General features: G+C 41.8%; 1 protein-coding gene across 2 annotated transcripts; it reads right to left on the reverse strand.

Moving 5' to 3' along the window:
• Positions 1-59: 59 nt before the first annotated feature.
• Positions 60-12,649, reverse strand: epha2a (eph receptor A2 a). 2 transcript variants are annotated; one of them, XM_084542531.1, is made up of 17 exons: positions 12,478-12,649; positions 11,520-11,587; positions 9,436-10,072; positions 5,587-5,742; positions 5,155-5,487; positions 4,624-4,751; positions 4,303-4,480; positions 4,082-4,184; positions 3,787-3,839; positions 3,567-3,692; positions 3,287-3,472; positions 3,135-3,196; positions 2,685-2,894; positions 2,325-2,474; positions 1,876-2,069; positions 1,295-1,450; positions 60-765 (listed from the first exon to the last, which is right to left on the reverse strand). In XM_084542531.1, the coding sequence occupies exons 1-17, from the start codon at positions 12,551-12,553 to the stop codon at positions 657-659; spliced, it is 2,925 nt and encodes a 974-aa protein (XP_084398657.1). In that variant the 5' UTR covers positions 12,554-12,649; the 3' UTR covers positions 60-656. The 2 variants fall into 2 exon arrangements, with proteins under 2 accessions (XP_084398657.1, XP_084398656.1); XM_084542530.1 differs by having other exon boundaries at positions 3,135-3,472.
• Between the last annotated feature and the right edge of the window lie 4,699 nt (positions 12,650-17,348).

Below are 17,348 nucleotides of genomic sequence, written 5' to 3' on the forward strand. Positions count from 1 at the left end.
CGACCGAAAACAAACACACACGTTGACTGCTGCTGAGTACAAGAGAGTGAGCCAGTCACTAGGCAGCACTGATGTTTATTTAAACAAGGTTGTTTCTCATGTAACAAATGACATAAATACAAAATAAAATAAATATTAAATAAAAATGTTGTATTAAGACATGGTGTAAACAGAAGGAAACGCACACAGTGATACAGAGACGACAAAACATACGAATGTGTGATTCTTTGCCCTGAGTGGAATAGCGATTCCAAATTTAAAAGCAAGTCTCATTGTTCACTAAAGGGTAAAACAGATTTAAGGCTCCAGACACACTGGCAGGATAAAGTGAGTGCTTGGAAGAAGTCGCCCTTGATCACAAAGAGCCTTAAATATTTCAGTAAATACAAGCACTCTCACATTGTCTTTACACTTATTTATATTCAACATATTTATACACCTTTATACACAGATAAATTATTCCTCTTATTATAAAGTACATAAATGTTTTCAGTCTCAGTCCTTTCTGAGTGGCGTGGAGGGTCCTCTTCAGTCAGGCCACAGAAGAAAAAAAAAAACAGTGTAGCTCAGTTTCAACCCCCCCACTTCAGTCCTCGTTGTCTGTGAGTGAAATGGCATGGTCGGTCAGTGCACTTTGATTTTGAGGAATGCTTAGATCACACTGCAAACACGCTGAGGGAGCTGGTCTCGTCTTTCAGGCCCAGGATGCTGTATGCTATCCTCTTCATGTGGCCGGGCAGCCGCACTCCAATGTTTCTGATGTCTCTGAAAGGAGGAGATGAACGATACCGTGTCAGTGTGGACTCTGTATTATATTAAGAAACAACAGAGCAGAGCAAAGATACACGACAGCTGAAATATTATGGAGTAGTTTAGCTTATTTTAAATAAGATATCAAAATCTATATATTGTGGTTAGGAAAATGCTGGAAACTGACGACTCAAAGTAATAAACAGTTTAAATAGTGCGCTAAAGTTGTGGATGAACAATTAAATTTACTAAATAAATTAAGCTAATAATAGTGGTCCAAATGGTTGAAACGTCTCCTCCTAATAACAGTACAAACAATCATTTAGTAGAATTAATATATCAGAGCTGCTAGAGAAGTTAATAGCAGCGGAGAATGAGTGGAATGATGTGGGCAGGGGCCAAGCATTCCTGTATCCACAAACTGGATAACAAATGTTCAAGCTGCGAGCTAAATACTCTCTCTGTGTTACGGCAAAACGTGGCCTGCTGTCGGATACTACGGTGCAGCCTGGCCGAGCTGCACCTGTGCCATTTGTTCACTTACTCGTGCCTCAGAGCGAGCACCTGCTCCATGGTTGTTATCCCGGCGCGGGTGAAGCTCTCGTTGTACTGGCTCATTTTGATGGATTCCAGCCACTCGGGCACCGACCTGAACATGGTGCCGTCACCGCCACTGGTGCTGGGCAGGCGGATGGAAACCCTGCGTGGGGACAATGTGTATTTAGATTACTCATCATTTACAGCTAGTCTATGTACATAGAGGGTGTGATGATGTTTAAACAGGAGGGAACCGGTTTTACTGTCTGTATGATGCAAATTGGACATCTGCAAACAAGTATAGACTTCTTTTTAGCACGTCAGGTTTAAAAACACAGCTCCACAGAATTGATTATATAACATGGGCAGTTTCATGGCAACAGGCAGGACTATTTCTTGGATTGTTTGTCAAGAAACCAGACTTCAGGAAGTCGGTCCTACCAGCTAAGAAATAAGAGATATCACAGATGAGTAATCATATTACCCCACCCATTCCTTTAACACATTTTTCCGTGTTAATATGACTAATAAAGGAGGGCGTTATTGTGTTATTTTGCCTGTAAACCTCAACAAAGATAATGTTCGTACCGTGGGTCAAAGTCAGCAATGGTTTTTAAAGACTCTGGGCTTTGGAGAAGTTTGTCCAAAATGTTGACGATGTCTGAGAAGCGAGGTCGTTTGGAGCGGTCGTGCTGCCAGCACTGCAGCATGAGCTGGTAGATGGCGGAAGGGCAGTCCATCGGGGCAGGAAGCCTGAAAGCCTCGTTGATAGCCTTCATGACCTGAGGAAGAGACCAGGACAAAGTGAAGGCAGTGCTTATGTTTAAGGTATATTTATGACTTCAGTGACAGACGGCGTTTGATTAACTGCTGTGTTGACATTAAGAGTAGATTTAAAGAAGATGGTGGAAAAGTATTCTTTCCATCACCACATACCCTGAACGGACCCTCAGTGGAAATATACATTAACGTTTGACCTTCACAGGCCGAAACAATCCCTCATCTCAACCGCAAGAGTTGCGACAGATGAAACATACCTCATGGTTGCTCATGTCCCAGTAGGGTCGTTCTCCAAACGCCATGACTTCCCACATGACGATACCAAAGCTCCACACGTCGCTGGCTGAAGTGAACTTCCTGTACGCGATGGCCTCTGGGGCCGTCCAGCGGATCGGGATTTTACCTCCCTGACAGAAGAGAAACATTAACAAATCACTTTTAATGGTGGAGGAGTGAAAACATGAGGCGCTGAAAGATCAGCACTTTACATTGGACACATGAGAACTAAAACGCAATTAACAATCTGCCTTTTGTTACTCTACAAAAAAAAAAAAAAAACACATGGTTGTTTTCTCATACTATGCTCTAAAGCTGTGAATTATAGCTGTTAGACTTACTCTGGTTGTGTATGTGCCCTCTGCGTCGTCTTCTAGGATACGCGACAGACCAAAATCAGACACTTTACACTCCAGGTTGCTGTTCACCAGTACGTTTCTTGCCGCCAAGTCCCGGTGGACGTAGTTCATGTCAGAGAGGTATTTCATGCCTGCAGCTATTCCTCGCAGCATTCCCACAAGCTGGTATGAAGGAATCTCTCCGTCACGGCCCTAAAGTGAACAAATATAACTGTTTAACTGTTGTTCATGGTTCCATTGGAATAAATAACTATCCTTATGTAGCTTTTAATTCTGTGTAATACATCCACTGTACATTAAAGTTAAAGTTAGATGCCACTTAGCTTAGTGTAGCATGAAAAAGTAATCACAAAAAGACGGATTTTATAAGTAACATATTAAGTTTAAATCTGCAGCTCAAGTCATGTGAGCCTCCCTTTTGTATGTGCTTACCTTCAGATACGTGTCTAGAGCGCCGTTCTCCATGTATTCTGTCACTATCATGGCGGACTTAACTGAAAAAATTAAACAAAAAAATAACATGTTAATTGAAGGAAGTTTACACAAGAAGTTGACTGAATTTCTGTCTGATGTTATTGACTCACATTTGGTGACCACTCCCTCCAGGTGGATGATGTTTGGGTGTGAGAACTGACCCATGATGCTGGCCTCACTCAAGAAATCCTGCCTCTGTTTCTCTGAGAATCCCGGCTTCAGGGTCTTGATCGCCACAGCCACCTCCCCTTTCCCCGGAGTCTTCATGACACCCCTAAACACCTCTCCGAACTCTCCTGATTGGCAGACGGACAGGAGGAGGAAACGTTAGAAACCGTGCGCTGAGATTGCATTAAATGGAAGCTGCAGTGAGATTTTATCACCCCTTACCTACACCGATGACTTTTTGAGAAATAATTGCATTTGGGTCAATTTCTGTAACAAACTTCTGGATGGCAATGTTGGGGTCCTCGTACATGTGTGGGTCAACGTAAGTCTTCAGAGGCTTAAGCTGATCTGAAATAATGAACGTCAGAATATTAGGCTAAATAATAAAACAATTTCATCAGCAAATAATATTTAATTATAACTGCATGTATAGGTTGCTAACCTGTTGCAAAGTAGGGATCCTCAGGTCCTCCCCTGCCACGAGAGCTCAGTCTCCTGGGAAGAAAACAAGACTAATCACTATAGGACTAAGGAGAATACAGACCGGCTTTATGGTAATTGCAGGTGGGCCTCAGCTGAAATAGATCAAGGGTATATTCAATAGCAGCACTGGCTATTACTCATAAACCCCATCTTTCATTAACTTGAGCTTGTGGCACATAATAACACAGTCTGCAGCTCTATAGATAATATTTATCTGAATGACACATGTGAATATGAAGTGTGCTGTTACCAACCGTTTACGCAGCAGCAGGACAGCCACCACAACAAGCAGAATCACCGCTACTATAACAATGGACCCCATCACCATGGCGGAGTTGTTCTGGATCTGAGACTCAGCTGTGCAAATAACAAGCATGAAAATAACAGATATTTAGCCTGTGAAGTGCGCATTTATACATTTGAGAGGCATTTGAGGAATGGTTTCTGCTTCTGCAGATTTTAAAGCTGCTGGTACCTAACGGTGAAGTTTGAAACTCGTGCTCGACGCTGTAGCTGCCAGGTTTGTCTTCTGGACCCAGAGCCTGGACCCTGAACATGTAAGTTGTGTCCGGAGTGAGGTCGTTAATCTGGACAGAGCTTTTCTCCAAAATTAGGACAGTGTAGGTGGTCACATCCCGCTCTCCATCGTCATCCTGCAAAGGGAAATTTTAAATTTCGGGAGATTAGGATTGTTTACTTTACCTTTAGATTGATCTAAATTATAACTTGACCTGAATATTCCTTAATTTTGTGTAAGGGAAAAACAGACAAAAGAGCACAAAGCACTCCATCTTACTTTTCTGCGGTACATGAGCTCGTAGCGGTGATTGATGTGGGCTGGAGGTCTGCGAGACAGAGACCAGGACAGAGACAGACTGGTGGGGCCACGATCATCCAGATGGATCAGCGTCACCTTGGGGGGATCTAATGGGTGGCGAGAAACGGAAAGCAAAACAATGGTTAGTGACTAATCATAGTCTTGGGAAAGGACACTTGGAAATGAAAGCCTTCGGGTTTCAGAGGGTCAGACTGGATTCCTCCTTCTGTAGTAAGTCTGTCCGATGTACAGTAAGACCTGTACTCGTAGCCACAATATTACATGAAAAAATATGTTCTGTTTGAGTTCCTGTAAACCTGTTGTCTTCTTTAACACCTCAAACTACATACTTGAAACTATTTTGTCACTTTTCCTAATATTATGGGAAGTGTTAAACGTGTTAAATAAACACTATATTACAGCTGTGAAACCTGGTTAAATACACCTTCAGTAGTGTCTTAGCAATGAGTAAGTAAAGTCTTTTTGCAACAACCTGAGACTGAAACCCACCTGTATAGTCCAGAGCAGTGGTGATGGTTGCAATGGGCCTCTCAGTGCCAAACTGAGACACGCCGCTGTGAGTCTCTACAGTAAATGTGTAGTTGAGATGAGAATCCAGGTCACTAACAACAACTGTGGTGTCCTGCAGGTCTGAAGGTCCTGTTTCAAACCGGATCTTCTCGCCGCAGGGGTCGCACAAGCCGCCATCGCAGTGCTCACACTCAACACTGTAGGTGAGGTCACTGCGGCCTCCAGTCACCAGCGGTGGGCTCCAGGACAGCTGGAGCTTGCCGTCTGCTGACAAGGTGATGGAGGTGAGGTCGCGAGGGGCACCGGGTGGAGCTTGGGAAGGAAGTGAATGACACAGAACAGTCAGTACCATCATCTCATGGACTAAAAGTTGTCTTTGTCTGTAAAAACACAAGTGAGCAGGTATCTTACCAGAGCAGGCTGATGTAGGAGGGTCTGAAGGGGAGCGGAAGAAACCTTCCTCACAAAAACATTCAGTGGCGCCGGCTGCAGAAGGCTTGGTGTTATCAGGACAAACGTGACATAACTCGTCGGATATAGACGGCTTGAAGTAGCCTGGTTTGCATGCTGTAGGGGAGAAATAAGGTGTGTGTGTTAGTTTAAGGATGACATACAGAGCAGACAAACACAGGAAGCAATGACTGATCTGATCAAAATGCAAACAATATGGCTGTGTCTGTAAAACAAGCCCCTTCCACCCAACAGGAAGCATTCGTTGTGAGCAACCTATAATCACTTGAGTCTTTGTTTCCAGAGGAATGAAAAGGGATTTCCCTGACGATCTGCCTTCACTCGCCTTTTTCACCTGGAGGCCTGATCTCAGGTCACACTGCTTGTGTCAACCGGATGACAGCAGAGCATTAAATCCATCAGGTGATCTGATCTCTTCTTTCCCCCTGTGAACTCTCAGCTCATATTCCCTGGCAGATAATATTTATGTTTTTGCCAAAGGAAACGGCACGTTGGACATTAGTGGAGTGTTGTAATGGACATTTCTGTACATAGATAAACAGCCTTCCAGGGCATGGGAGGTTAATGAACATGCACACAGAACAGAAATCAGCTGCAATTCAGTCCGAGGCTGGTGTTTCCTCCCTTTCTTCCTTCCTTCCGCTAACCCCTGACATCAGTCACAAATTACAGCGAGGCCGAAGAGTGGACAAGAGAATCAGGAAATAGGAAAAGCTGGAGACGAGTAGGCTTTTTTTTTTGTGTTGTTACGGAAGCAGCTAGGACATATTTTCTGACTGGAGCTTCAGAGCAGAGTTAACGAAATAAAAAAAAGAACGGATCTGATGAAAGATCTCCTCTCTCTGCTTTCATTCTGCCGCCTCCCTAGGGAGCAGCCTTTCATCTGGCCTCTGTGCTGGTGGCCAAGAGAAGAGGTCGAGTGAACCCTGGATAGAAGACGTGGTCGCGTTACTTCGCCACCAAGGCAGAAGGACCTTTGCACCCTAAGTACTGCTGCCGTGGAGGAGAAGGAGCAGGTTGAGTTTGAGTAGGAGGGATGAAGATGAATAGATAGACGAATGGGGGATGGGGGCAAAGGTCTGGAGCACCAACAGAAGTTCTCTCTGGGGAGTCACATGGCGGCAGTGGGGGTGTAGCTGAGATTTTTTTTTTTTTTCGCATAAGAAAAGGGGGCCAGCCCATTTTATCTTGAGCTGGAACAGCAGGACCTCTGTCACGTACCAAAGAAACTCCGGCCTATTCATCTATTGTCTCCGAGATTGCACAGAGTGGTGCCATAAATATGTTGCACTGCTCATTATATAGCTCGCAAATGGCAGCATGTGTGCAGTGCAGGAATACAAACATTGTTAATGCATGCGATGGCGACGGGGGATTCTCATCTCAATATTTTAGCATAGATTTTAGCTTCAGACCTAATTTTGTTAATCTGAAAAAAAAAAGATTAAAGGCCAAACTTTCATTCATCCAGCTAACTTTTATTTCCACTTGTTGTGCCTGTCATTGTCTCACGCTCTCTCTTTGAGTACGACACACGTGAAAAGGACTTCTGTTCCGCACCGGTGCATCTGTTAATTGAATCTGTTTTTTGCTCTTTGTGTCGGCCCATTGTTCTAATGAGTGGGAACATGGATTAGGGAGCTCGTTGCGTGTGTTAACAACCGGATGAAAGAGCAAAAGGAGGCCGAGCGGGGCATGTCATTGGCTAACAGCTGTCCCGTTGCTCTACTAATCCTCTTGACTAAATTACACTCCACACCTAACTAAGCAGCCACGAAGCTAACCTCCCTCATGCGCCAACTGTCGACTCACTCCCCACCCTCTGACCGAGGACAACCTGCTTATTTGTGTCAGTCAGCATTCCTCCTCATCTCGCTTTACTTCCTTTTCCCACAACAGTTGGGTTCCTCGGTGGAATCCACACGTAGGCCATGAGCCTCTCGGGTTATTACTTGCTCTGAACAAACTGTAATGAGGATGAAGGATTTTTAATTGCCTAGAAGAATCTAAAACAAGTAATAAAACACACATCCTGATAATAAGGTTATTGTCCAAATGCCAGAATTACAGTCATAAATATTTTATGTTTGTGCCAACTTCCTTTTCTGGTGTATGGAGTCCTTATGCAATCAGGAAACTATGCCTCCGTCTTCATTTTTACAACCTCACTACATGATTCACGCTTTGAAGTGCAGTGCGTATCGATGGGCGGAGATCTTTCATTATCTTTTAATCGGCCTATTAATCAAACTTTGTTTGGTCTATATAGAGTTGTAGTTTCTTCAGCCGTTTTCTTTTGTTTGTCTAAAACCCAAAGCTATTCAGTTTAGAGGAATACAGAAGACAGAAGGGTGCAGCTGAGTCAAAAGTTTGGACAAGTGTCTTGTTTCATTCTGAAAGTAAAAACTACATTTTTTCAGATCGTCTCACTGGTCGTCCCACTTGTGGGAACAGATGAGACTCTGCCAGTCAAGGTGACTCGGACCAACGGGAGTCATAAACCGCAGCCTGACTCAGTCTAACCCCTGATAGGCGTGTCAACCTCATCCCTGTAATCTGTGGTTCCGGTCGCCCGGGCAACTCACACAAAACAAATAGTTGCGAGGAGAAGACACAGCTCTCAGGTAGTCATTCTGACACATTCACACGGCCCTTCCTTCAGTCAGTCAATCAGTGCTCTAGGTGACGCGAGGATGAAAGAATTCCTTTCAGAAATCCCCGCAGCATACTGTGCCCTTCCTCCCTCCTTCCTCCTTCCTCTTCTCTCTGTACCCTCGCTCTCCTCCCACGTTTCCTCCAGACACTTCAACGCACCACACCCCAGAATGCCAAAAGACAGGCCAACTTCCACACTAACAGTACAGTATGAACACCACAGCTGTGTCTCTTTTTTTTTTTTTTTTTTTTTTTTTTTATTGACTGTGCAGGTCTTTCTCCAGGGCACAGCATACCACAAACTTTCTGCATACTTCAACGTAGTTTGACTCAACAGCTTGCTGCCAAATTCCACGTAGTTTTAAAAATCGTATCTGCGTTTTTGTTTATTTTAGAGACTGCCTTAGTAAGTACCATTAAATCCTTTAAAGAAGAGCGGTTTCCTATTTCATACACCGATACTACACAGTGATTTATATTCACTGATGATAGCAGTGAAATCTTTTTGCATTTTGTGTAGATTTTTATTTAGACCCGAATTATAGACAAAAAAAATCTCTTCTCCAGCTTTAAATATTGATAAAAAAAAAGTGTTCAATTGTAGGACAATACAGTCCACTAATACCTTTCAAAAGCTTTGAATATGCTTTCATTAATATTCCTGTATAAACACACAACAAATCCAAAGTCCACGTGGAACTGGGACACAGCTTCTTGCACTGTACATTTGTCACCTTGTGCGATCTTCTAGTCTATAAAACAGTGTCTCAGCCCAACCCCATTCCTGAGACTTGAGAAAAAGGCAGTGGAAAGAATTCACTATTGGCCAACAGGTACAGAGATGGTGAGGCACCCGTGAGAGGCTGTTGAAATCTCCTCAGAGATTTCTATCTGTTTGATATGGAGAACTCCGTGCTTGCCTCAAAATCATAAGATAACAAACAAATCTTTATCCTCCCCTGCTGTACCTGACCTAAAGATAGATATGGAGCGTTTTTGTGGCACATTTCAAACAAACCAGACACAATTAACATTCCTTTGAGCTCATCATGACAAATTAGTGGTTAAGGTGTTCGGAAAGCAACACAAACACGTCTCAGCTGAGTGCATGAAATAACTTCTGGCACTGCTTACCTTGGCAGGCGTCCCCGGTGGTTTCGTAGCCAGCAAGACACTGGCACTGACCCACAGGAACCACCCATTCCCCGTCAGCTGTGCAGTAGATGCGTGGGGTGGCCTGACTTATGGCATTTTCAACACAGACCCCCTCCACCTCCCTGAGAGTATCGGCCACCGTTTCCGGGAAGGCCGCCAGGCTCTGTACTGTGGACGGGCATGTCTTGTAGTAAACTCTGACAGACAGCAGCGCCACACAAGCGCCCATGTCCTGGAAAGCCAGGTAGAAGCCTTTTCGAGACAGAGGCCCCACGGTCCTCGTCTCAGTGTTGACCTTCAGCACGCGGCCCCGAGTGACCTCATCAGGAGCAATGGTGGCCACTTTCCTGAACTGCCCTTTACGGAAGTTGGTCCCTACGTCAGCGTCGGCCTCTGAGATGAAAAGGTTGAAGGTTTCCTTGCAGGCGACGGAAGCACCATCAAAAGTGTTGCAGTCTCGCACAACAAATAGGAGCTCCACAGAGACACGGGTCGCTCCCGGGCGCCGCTGAATGAACGTTGTGCGCAACCAGTTATCTTGTTCAGTAGAGTCTATGCTACAAACACTGTAGGTGTAGAAAAGTGAGCCGTTCACCACCGTCTGGACTATCTCCCACTGTAAAAAGATAAGAGATGAGAGGAATCAGTTTAAGGAGTAAAAGTCACTGTTACCAAGCTAGATTTTTTCAGGAAATAAGTACGGGGTTCAGAGGCTTTGTACTTGCCAAGAACCAGTTTTATTGATGAGACACCTCTTCTTTCATGCTGACTGAGAAGCTCATAAAAGCACAGAAGTGAGCTGGGACTTTTTTTCCACACATTAAGATTATTGGCCTGGACATGTGCGGCGCTCACGACGTGTGTGGTTTCCCCACTAACGCACACATCAGGGAGCATGTGTCTGGGGCATTAATCCAGCAAATACTACTGTAGACTACAAACTAACCTTTATGGCAGTTAAATGGGCTTTATAAGCACAGCATGGCAGCCAAATAGGCAGCAATTAAGACTTTTTTAAGAGGGGGAAGCAATGACAAGTGAAAGATTAAAAGCCTCGATTTAATGTTAAAATTTAACACCTCACGTGGTAGCAGTTCAGGTGTGTTTCAGGGAATAAAGTATCGCTTAAACTTAACGTTAATTGCTGCTGGAAAAGAGATTCAGCAAATATGTGGTAAATTTCCACTATTAAAAAACAAGTACAATTAGATAATAATAACATTTTATGGTAGTTACCCTTATTAAATTCTTTATACTTTGGCCAAATTAAATACTAAAGTTTGGGCACTAGGCGAACTAAGCAACTTCTACCCAGGATTTATAAAACACATCTTATTTATGAGTTTAAGGACAAAGAAGTACTGGAAATGTACACAAATTTAAAAACACTTTGCTTACAGTGGGAACAAAGCATATTTTGACAGACAAGGGGAAATCCTAGCCGACAAAATCCTCGCAGACAAAATCCTCAGATCTTTGAGCTCAGTCGCACAAGAAATGTATCCCACACACTTGAACAGGCCATGTCCTGTTGCTTTTTTTAGCCGGAAAGCCACTGAACTATACATAGGGATGGGAGGGATGGTTCCGCACATATGGACCTGACTTTCTTTTTCATTCACTCGTGTCTTCCAATTGTTCACATTATCTTTTCATTGAAATCTCAAAATGAGTCACAAGAAGGACAATAAAAGAGATTTGGCGTTAAGCTTTAGGAGTGAAGACAATCCTGCTGCAACTGTGTAAAACGTACTTTGATACTGTAAATTAAAAATGTAGGGTGAACCTTGACATTTTATTGGCATTCATAAGTTCTTTATGAAAGGGTTGATCTGTGGCTTGATCTCTGCCAAACCTCATCTAGCTGCCACTCATTCCATCTCTCCCAGACAACTTTATTTTAGTGGGTTGAATGAGCAGAGAGAGGCCTCTGTTACTGTCACTGAGAGAGATTTAAATTCTTGAGGTGAAAACTTAGCTCGTCTGCTGGTAAATTCAGAGAAAGGCAGTTAGAGACATGAACCTGAAGTCTTAAAAATGCCTGTAGAGGTATAAATACTCACTCCGTTCTCATATGGCAACGTCAACCACCCCAGCTCTGATCCCGAAGCTTTCATATCCAGCAATATTTCTGTGAGGACGAACAGAAAAAAAACACATATTAACAAAAAGCACAGAAACAACTGGTTACAGGAGAATACAGGAAATGATTTGACATGATGTAACAGGCATTTTAAAAAAGCCATAGCCGAAATAACTGAATTTTGTAATTTTATGATATAATGAGGTGTTTATAAATGAGCCACCCTGCTGTTTGAGGCTTTGATTTGACTGTACAGATAAATTCTCTGCCTATGATCTCTGGGGGCCAACAGCTTTATGGGGGGCACATGCCATGCTTTGACATTTTAATCAACCATGTCGGCCTGATTCAGATCTCCATTGACCGTGTCCTCCAGGTCCAGGACATAGTACTAATAAAGTCTGAGAAAAGCGTGGGCAGTTAAATTACCATGACCAGGGAAATACATGAATCTGGACCACAAGTGAAACAACAAAAAAAAAAATGATAATGTGACACATTAAAACATCAAACAGGTGCCCCTAAGCCCTGGGGTCGACCAGTGAGAACAAATGAGTGTAAAAATAAATTTTAAAAAATAATAATAAATAAGAAAGGCTTTATATTAATCAATCTGAGTTATACCCGGATTTTTTAATATATTTTTAATTGTTTTTAATCGTTCAAACAAGGATTAACAAGGTATATGTGAAAGACACTTTTGTTTTTCCATCCTAAGAAATGTGTGATAAAACAAAACAAAGCAAGAAGTCTGTCGCTAAATGAGGAATTTAAAGTTAACAATGGTAAAAATTTAAAACGCACGCAGTGAAACTTAAACCTCCCTATGAAATTCCGACCTCCTGACTCATGAGGTGCGGTGAAGCTGGCCCAAGACACTTTTATTTTTTTTGATTGTTTTAAACAACGTAGCCTGTTTAATAAAAGTTGCTACTTACCCTCTTTCGACTGGAGGCTGACATACACTCGGCTGATAAATAAAAATAGGAATAAGTTGACTCCGCGCAGCTCCATGACTTTTTTTTTTTTTTTTTTGTTAGAAAAAGTCGTGTATCCTGAAGTCGCTGCGCTCTCCTCCGTCCGGCTCCACTCCTCCAAACACTTCACTCTACCGGCTGAGTGAGCACGAGCCCGCAAGCCCATTGAGAAACAGGTGGCGTCATCGCCCCGCCTCGCGCCCTTTGGAATGTGGAAGTTCTCCAAATATGGCATGAAGTGGGCGGGGCCAGGTACCTGCCGTTTTCATTGAAGAGGAGTTGGACTTTCAATAGCAGCACCGACATTGTGATGATTTTTTAAAAATGTTTGTTTACTTAATGAACAAGTGTCACAGTTTTATTTAACACCACGGGCGTTACATGTAGGCTATTACTGCATATTAAAGCTAAGTCAACAAACTGAAGTGCACACTGCTACTGACCTCTCATAAGAAGGTGAAAATATTATGTAAACATACAAGTAAATAGTCAGCAATACCTTAAGCTACAAGTCAACAGCACACTCAAGCCAGTTCATTAGGTACGCCAGTGAAAACTAATATCTTCTAATACAACAGTCCTTCACTAAATCTTATCTTCACAAAAGTTATGATATTCAGTGGTATTTGTCTTTTTATTTTAGAGGCTGTGGTTTGTAGTACTATTCGACTGTATTGCGTCCTACTGACACACATTTCTATTATTTTGACAACACTATTTTAGTCACAGGGCTAAATACCAGAAGCACGTTTTATTCAACCCAGTTGAACGGCAGCACAAACTACATGCATGTTGGTATATTCTTCTTCTTGGTGTATGGTTTTATACGTTTATAGTGAAAAATCATTGAGAACAATTACCCTTCCAGATGCAACTATTACCGACCCCTGAAAAGGACAAATGTATTCAGTGTATATATTTTATATAATCAGATTTTGGGTAGTTTCTCTTATAGAAAATACTGAAATATCCATTCTGCAAAGTAACAAGTGAAAACAAGTATCCTATCAGAGTGTAATTACAGTAATCCAAGACTTTTTTTTCACCTGTTTAAAATGTCTTTGTTTCATATCTCTCCGTTTTAAAATTGTTTTAATGCTTCTTCCTGCATGGATAATTGGGAGCACTCCATTTAAAATATATTTAAATGCAATATCATATGCTGAGCTTTAGGCCTTTTTTATATTTAATGAAGTGCAACGTTTCTATTTGAGTCGTTCGAGTTTCTGTGTGCAGTGTAGCTTTGGAAGCCCTTTCTTTCGCATAAGAATTTAATAATTGACGTAAACAATCACTTCTAGTCTATCCATTGTTACACTTGTACTTGGTGTTTAAATATACTTAAGTTTTTATAAGTTATTGGATGTGTAATTTGTCCCGGAATTTTAAATTGTGGCTGTAAAAGTTTCCAGTAACAGATGTCAATATTACATTACGGACGTATTTGTGCTTTGGTGACATTTCAAAAGTGTGTTGGAGCTGGACGACCGTCTTCCAAGTAATTGCCTGAATCCTCCACATCTCGTCCAGGGCTTGTCTTTCCCACGACTGGTAAAGGAGGGGTCAAGTGGGGGGGTGGTCTGGTATGAATATATGACTACTAATGAGACAGTCCTCATAAAGAACCTTGCAATTTGGGTATGAATATGTGACCACAAAGAAGATCTGACAATAGCATCACCTAGCAACTCTTATCTGGAGGAATTTCAGAGTCAAGTCTGTGAAGCGGCCTGTACTTGGAAAGAAGAGCCCCTCAGGCTGAGAGCCAACGCACAGCCGACCGTCCTGACAAAGACTCCCCAAAAAAATCAACTTTAGAGTCGGACATTGTCCTGTCCAATGTTACCATACACGGGCATTAATCATACAACAGACGGAATGAAAGATGTCGGTGAAAGAAACAGATTAACAAGTTAAGTGTGGGCTGAATTATGCCTTTCTGACCTTCGAGTGACAGCCACTTCAGTCGTTAAGAAACTCTAATTGTAGTTTAACCTGATAAGTTTCATTCCAACACGATATTTTCACCCGTTAGGAAAAGTAGTTATACATACTTTACTGAATTATGCAAATTAACAATGAACTTTGCATGCATGCCTTCTATTTTTACAAGGATATTTAAAGAAAAATAACATTTGAGTTTTATCTCCATAGCTGTCAGCTGTAGTTTCTGTAAATATGTTGTTCATATACGTTCTTCTAAGCCACCATATTTTAATTTTATGTCTCCTTAGAGGGGGAAAAAAAAGTATGTCTGCTCAATCTCACGAGAACCTGAAACCACACTTAAAGATGCTTACGTCCCTCACTTTCAAATTATCCAACACACTTTGTTTTGAGTGTGAACTGCCACTTGAAGGAAACTTTAACCTTAAGCACTCAAGCAGCCCTTTCTCTCCTCTCTTTAATGGTTTTGATGCACACTGAGGTACGCTTAGGTGTTATTTTCGAGTGTGTTAATGCTTGGACTCCGAGAAGTGGTTTCTGTTGTCATCCAGTTCTCTGAGGTGTCAAAGGTTAACACCCTCTCTAACACACAAGTATGCAAATGCTTTCATTACAATACTGGCTTCTTTTTATTCACCTAACAGAGCATGTGTCCTGCAGGAGAGCGGACTGCCGCCTCAGATCGCTCAACCCTCCGGGTGCCCAAACACCCTCCTCCCTCAGGTCCCCTGGCTTCTGAGGGTGATGACAACACAAAAGTACTTCACACTGGGGGCTGGGTCTGCATTTTGTGGGTCAGTGAACAACGGCCGAAGCAGCAACCCCGTGTCATTCAGACTGGGCTCCTCACATACCCCCGCTTCCCTCACACTTCTTGTGGTATCAGCAAACAGAGAGGTGGAACACTATTGAAAGCACTGGGGAGTTTTTGTGTGCCGCCAACTTAAAATGCACCTACCGTTTTCCACCACTCTCACAGCGAGGGCTCCCAAAACCCTTGTTAAGAAATGATGGATTCACACGTTTGTGCTTACACTTTGATGCCTGTCAGATAGCCATCAGCGGTGGAAGGAATACGGAAATACTACACTACAGGTCAAAAGAAGTATTAGCAACAAAAAAATTTGCAGAATTGATTCTGCAAAATAGTATTACCATTAATAGGTTTAAAAGACACTACAGGAAAAAAATAGCTTCCAAAACACGTTTTCTATGTGACTAGTGGAAAGAAAATGTGCAAAATACAGATTTACACAGTGATTTTACTACACTTCGTTGGTTAGAAATATATGCAAATAAGTGCATATTTATTAGTCAGGGGCATAAAAAAATAAAACATGATTGTCTCAGTGTCAGAAGTCAGGTTAGGAAGTTTCCTGGTGACATCTGTAAATTGCAAGTAAGGTTTTCTAATTAAATGTAAAAAGTTTTCAATACATATTGTTAAAAGACATTTTTTATAGTATATATTTTTATTTTGTAGTCCATATTCTGAATGTTTTTACTAAAATGGTTTTCTCATGTATCATTCATAGCCTGAGTTATGTAACATTTTATTTCTAAAACCACGGTAAAGTTCATTTTTATGGCTATTTATATTGTTATCTGATTTATGAAATGACAAAAAGAAATATCCAAAATCCACTCTGTGAAAACCTTTAACTCTCACTCAAAACAGAATCCAGTGCTCAGATATCTGCACATTAACCTGCAAGATGAAACCTTATTTATATGTTTAAATAAGAATTCTGAAAATGTCTTGTGTTAAAAAATAACTTCCTTAATGTTAGTAATAAACTGGAGTTTTTGCTTCACAAAAAGACACACTGTGCACATTTAATCTTATTATCAGAAGTAACTGTACCGGCTATATCAATAATGTGAAATAGTAAAACATAAAGTGCAATTTTCCTCTAAGAAATGTGGTTGGAGTAAAAGCCAAACGTTGCATAAAATTCAGAATTTGATGCATTTTTAATAAACCCAAGAAATAAATATAGTTTGACCTGGAATCAAAACTACCTATAGAATTTGGTGAGGAAGACTTGATCTGAAATATGTGTCATGGTTGATAGATTCCTGTTTTTTCATCTAAGGTTTTTCTGAGCCTACAAAGTGGGAATATTCAACCCACAAAGAAGTGTGTAATCCTTCTAAATGATCTGGTAAGAGGAAAATAAAATCGCACAAAGCTGTCTTTTACAGCGTGGAAAGAAAGGGAAAACAGGAGATATCTCAGCTCAGCAACAAAGACAATACAGTGGCTGCAAGTGTATAGACCCCATATTCTGAAGTTTCTAACAAAAGTGTGCTCTAATAATAACACCATAAACCCAGCCACAAACCAACATCCTTTTATCTGCCTCGCAGACACTGAATGGATGTTGTAGAAGCTTCTTTATTCTATACTCTCTGTTGTCTGTTCCTCCCTGAAAAGCCTCTGCATTTTTTCTCCTCCATCATTTCCTTTTAAAAGCTCCACATGCCACCTCTGGAAACACTACCTCTCTTAACTGGAATTTGGGGTGGGTGTGTGGTGGCTATGCAGGCTCTGTTGTGTGCAGCCGAGCACTCAGAAACAAAAGGCAGAACACGCTCTGACAAGTTTCGAATTATAAAGGGAAGAAATGGGAGAATGTGGTTAAAAACACACAGGACATTACTCATATGCACATATGTGCGTTAAGTCTAATTGTGGCTCTTCCCCGATCAGTCATCGCTGCCTGCATCGGCACTGACCTCATGAGACAAAGAGCAGCTGCAGAAAACTAAAACAGTAGGCTGACATATTTTTGCAAGGAATACAAAGAAAAATAGTTGACGGGATTGTCTCACCTTTGAAATATAAAACCACCGTTAAATAACATATAACAAGCCATAACAAA

Source organism: Chelon labrosus (assembly GCF_963514085.1).
Source record: "Chelon labrosus genome assembly, chromosome: 4".
Taxonomy (NCBI): Eukaryota; Metazoa; Chordata; class Actinopteri; order Mugiliformes; family Mugilidae; genus Chelon; species Chelon labrosus.

What these genes read in the sequence shown, in the direction of transcription:
- epha2a (XM_084542530.1), bottom strand. Translation starts at nt 12,553, where the DNA reads ATGGAGCTGCGCGGAGTCAACTTATTCCTATTTTTATTTATCAGCCGA. An exon ending in CAGCCTCCAGTCGAAAGAGG is followed by an intron (nt 11,588 to 12,477) that starts GTAAGTAGCAAC and finishes TCGTCCTCACAG; the next exon opens with AAATATTGCTGGATATGAAA. An exon ending in CTCTAGACACGTATCTGAAG is followed by an intron (nt 2,895 to 3,134) that starts GTAAGCACATAC and finishes TGTTCACTTTAG; the next exon opens with GGCCGTGACGGAGAGATTCC.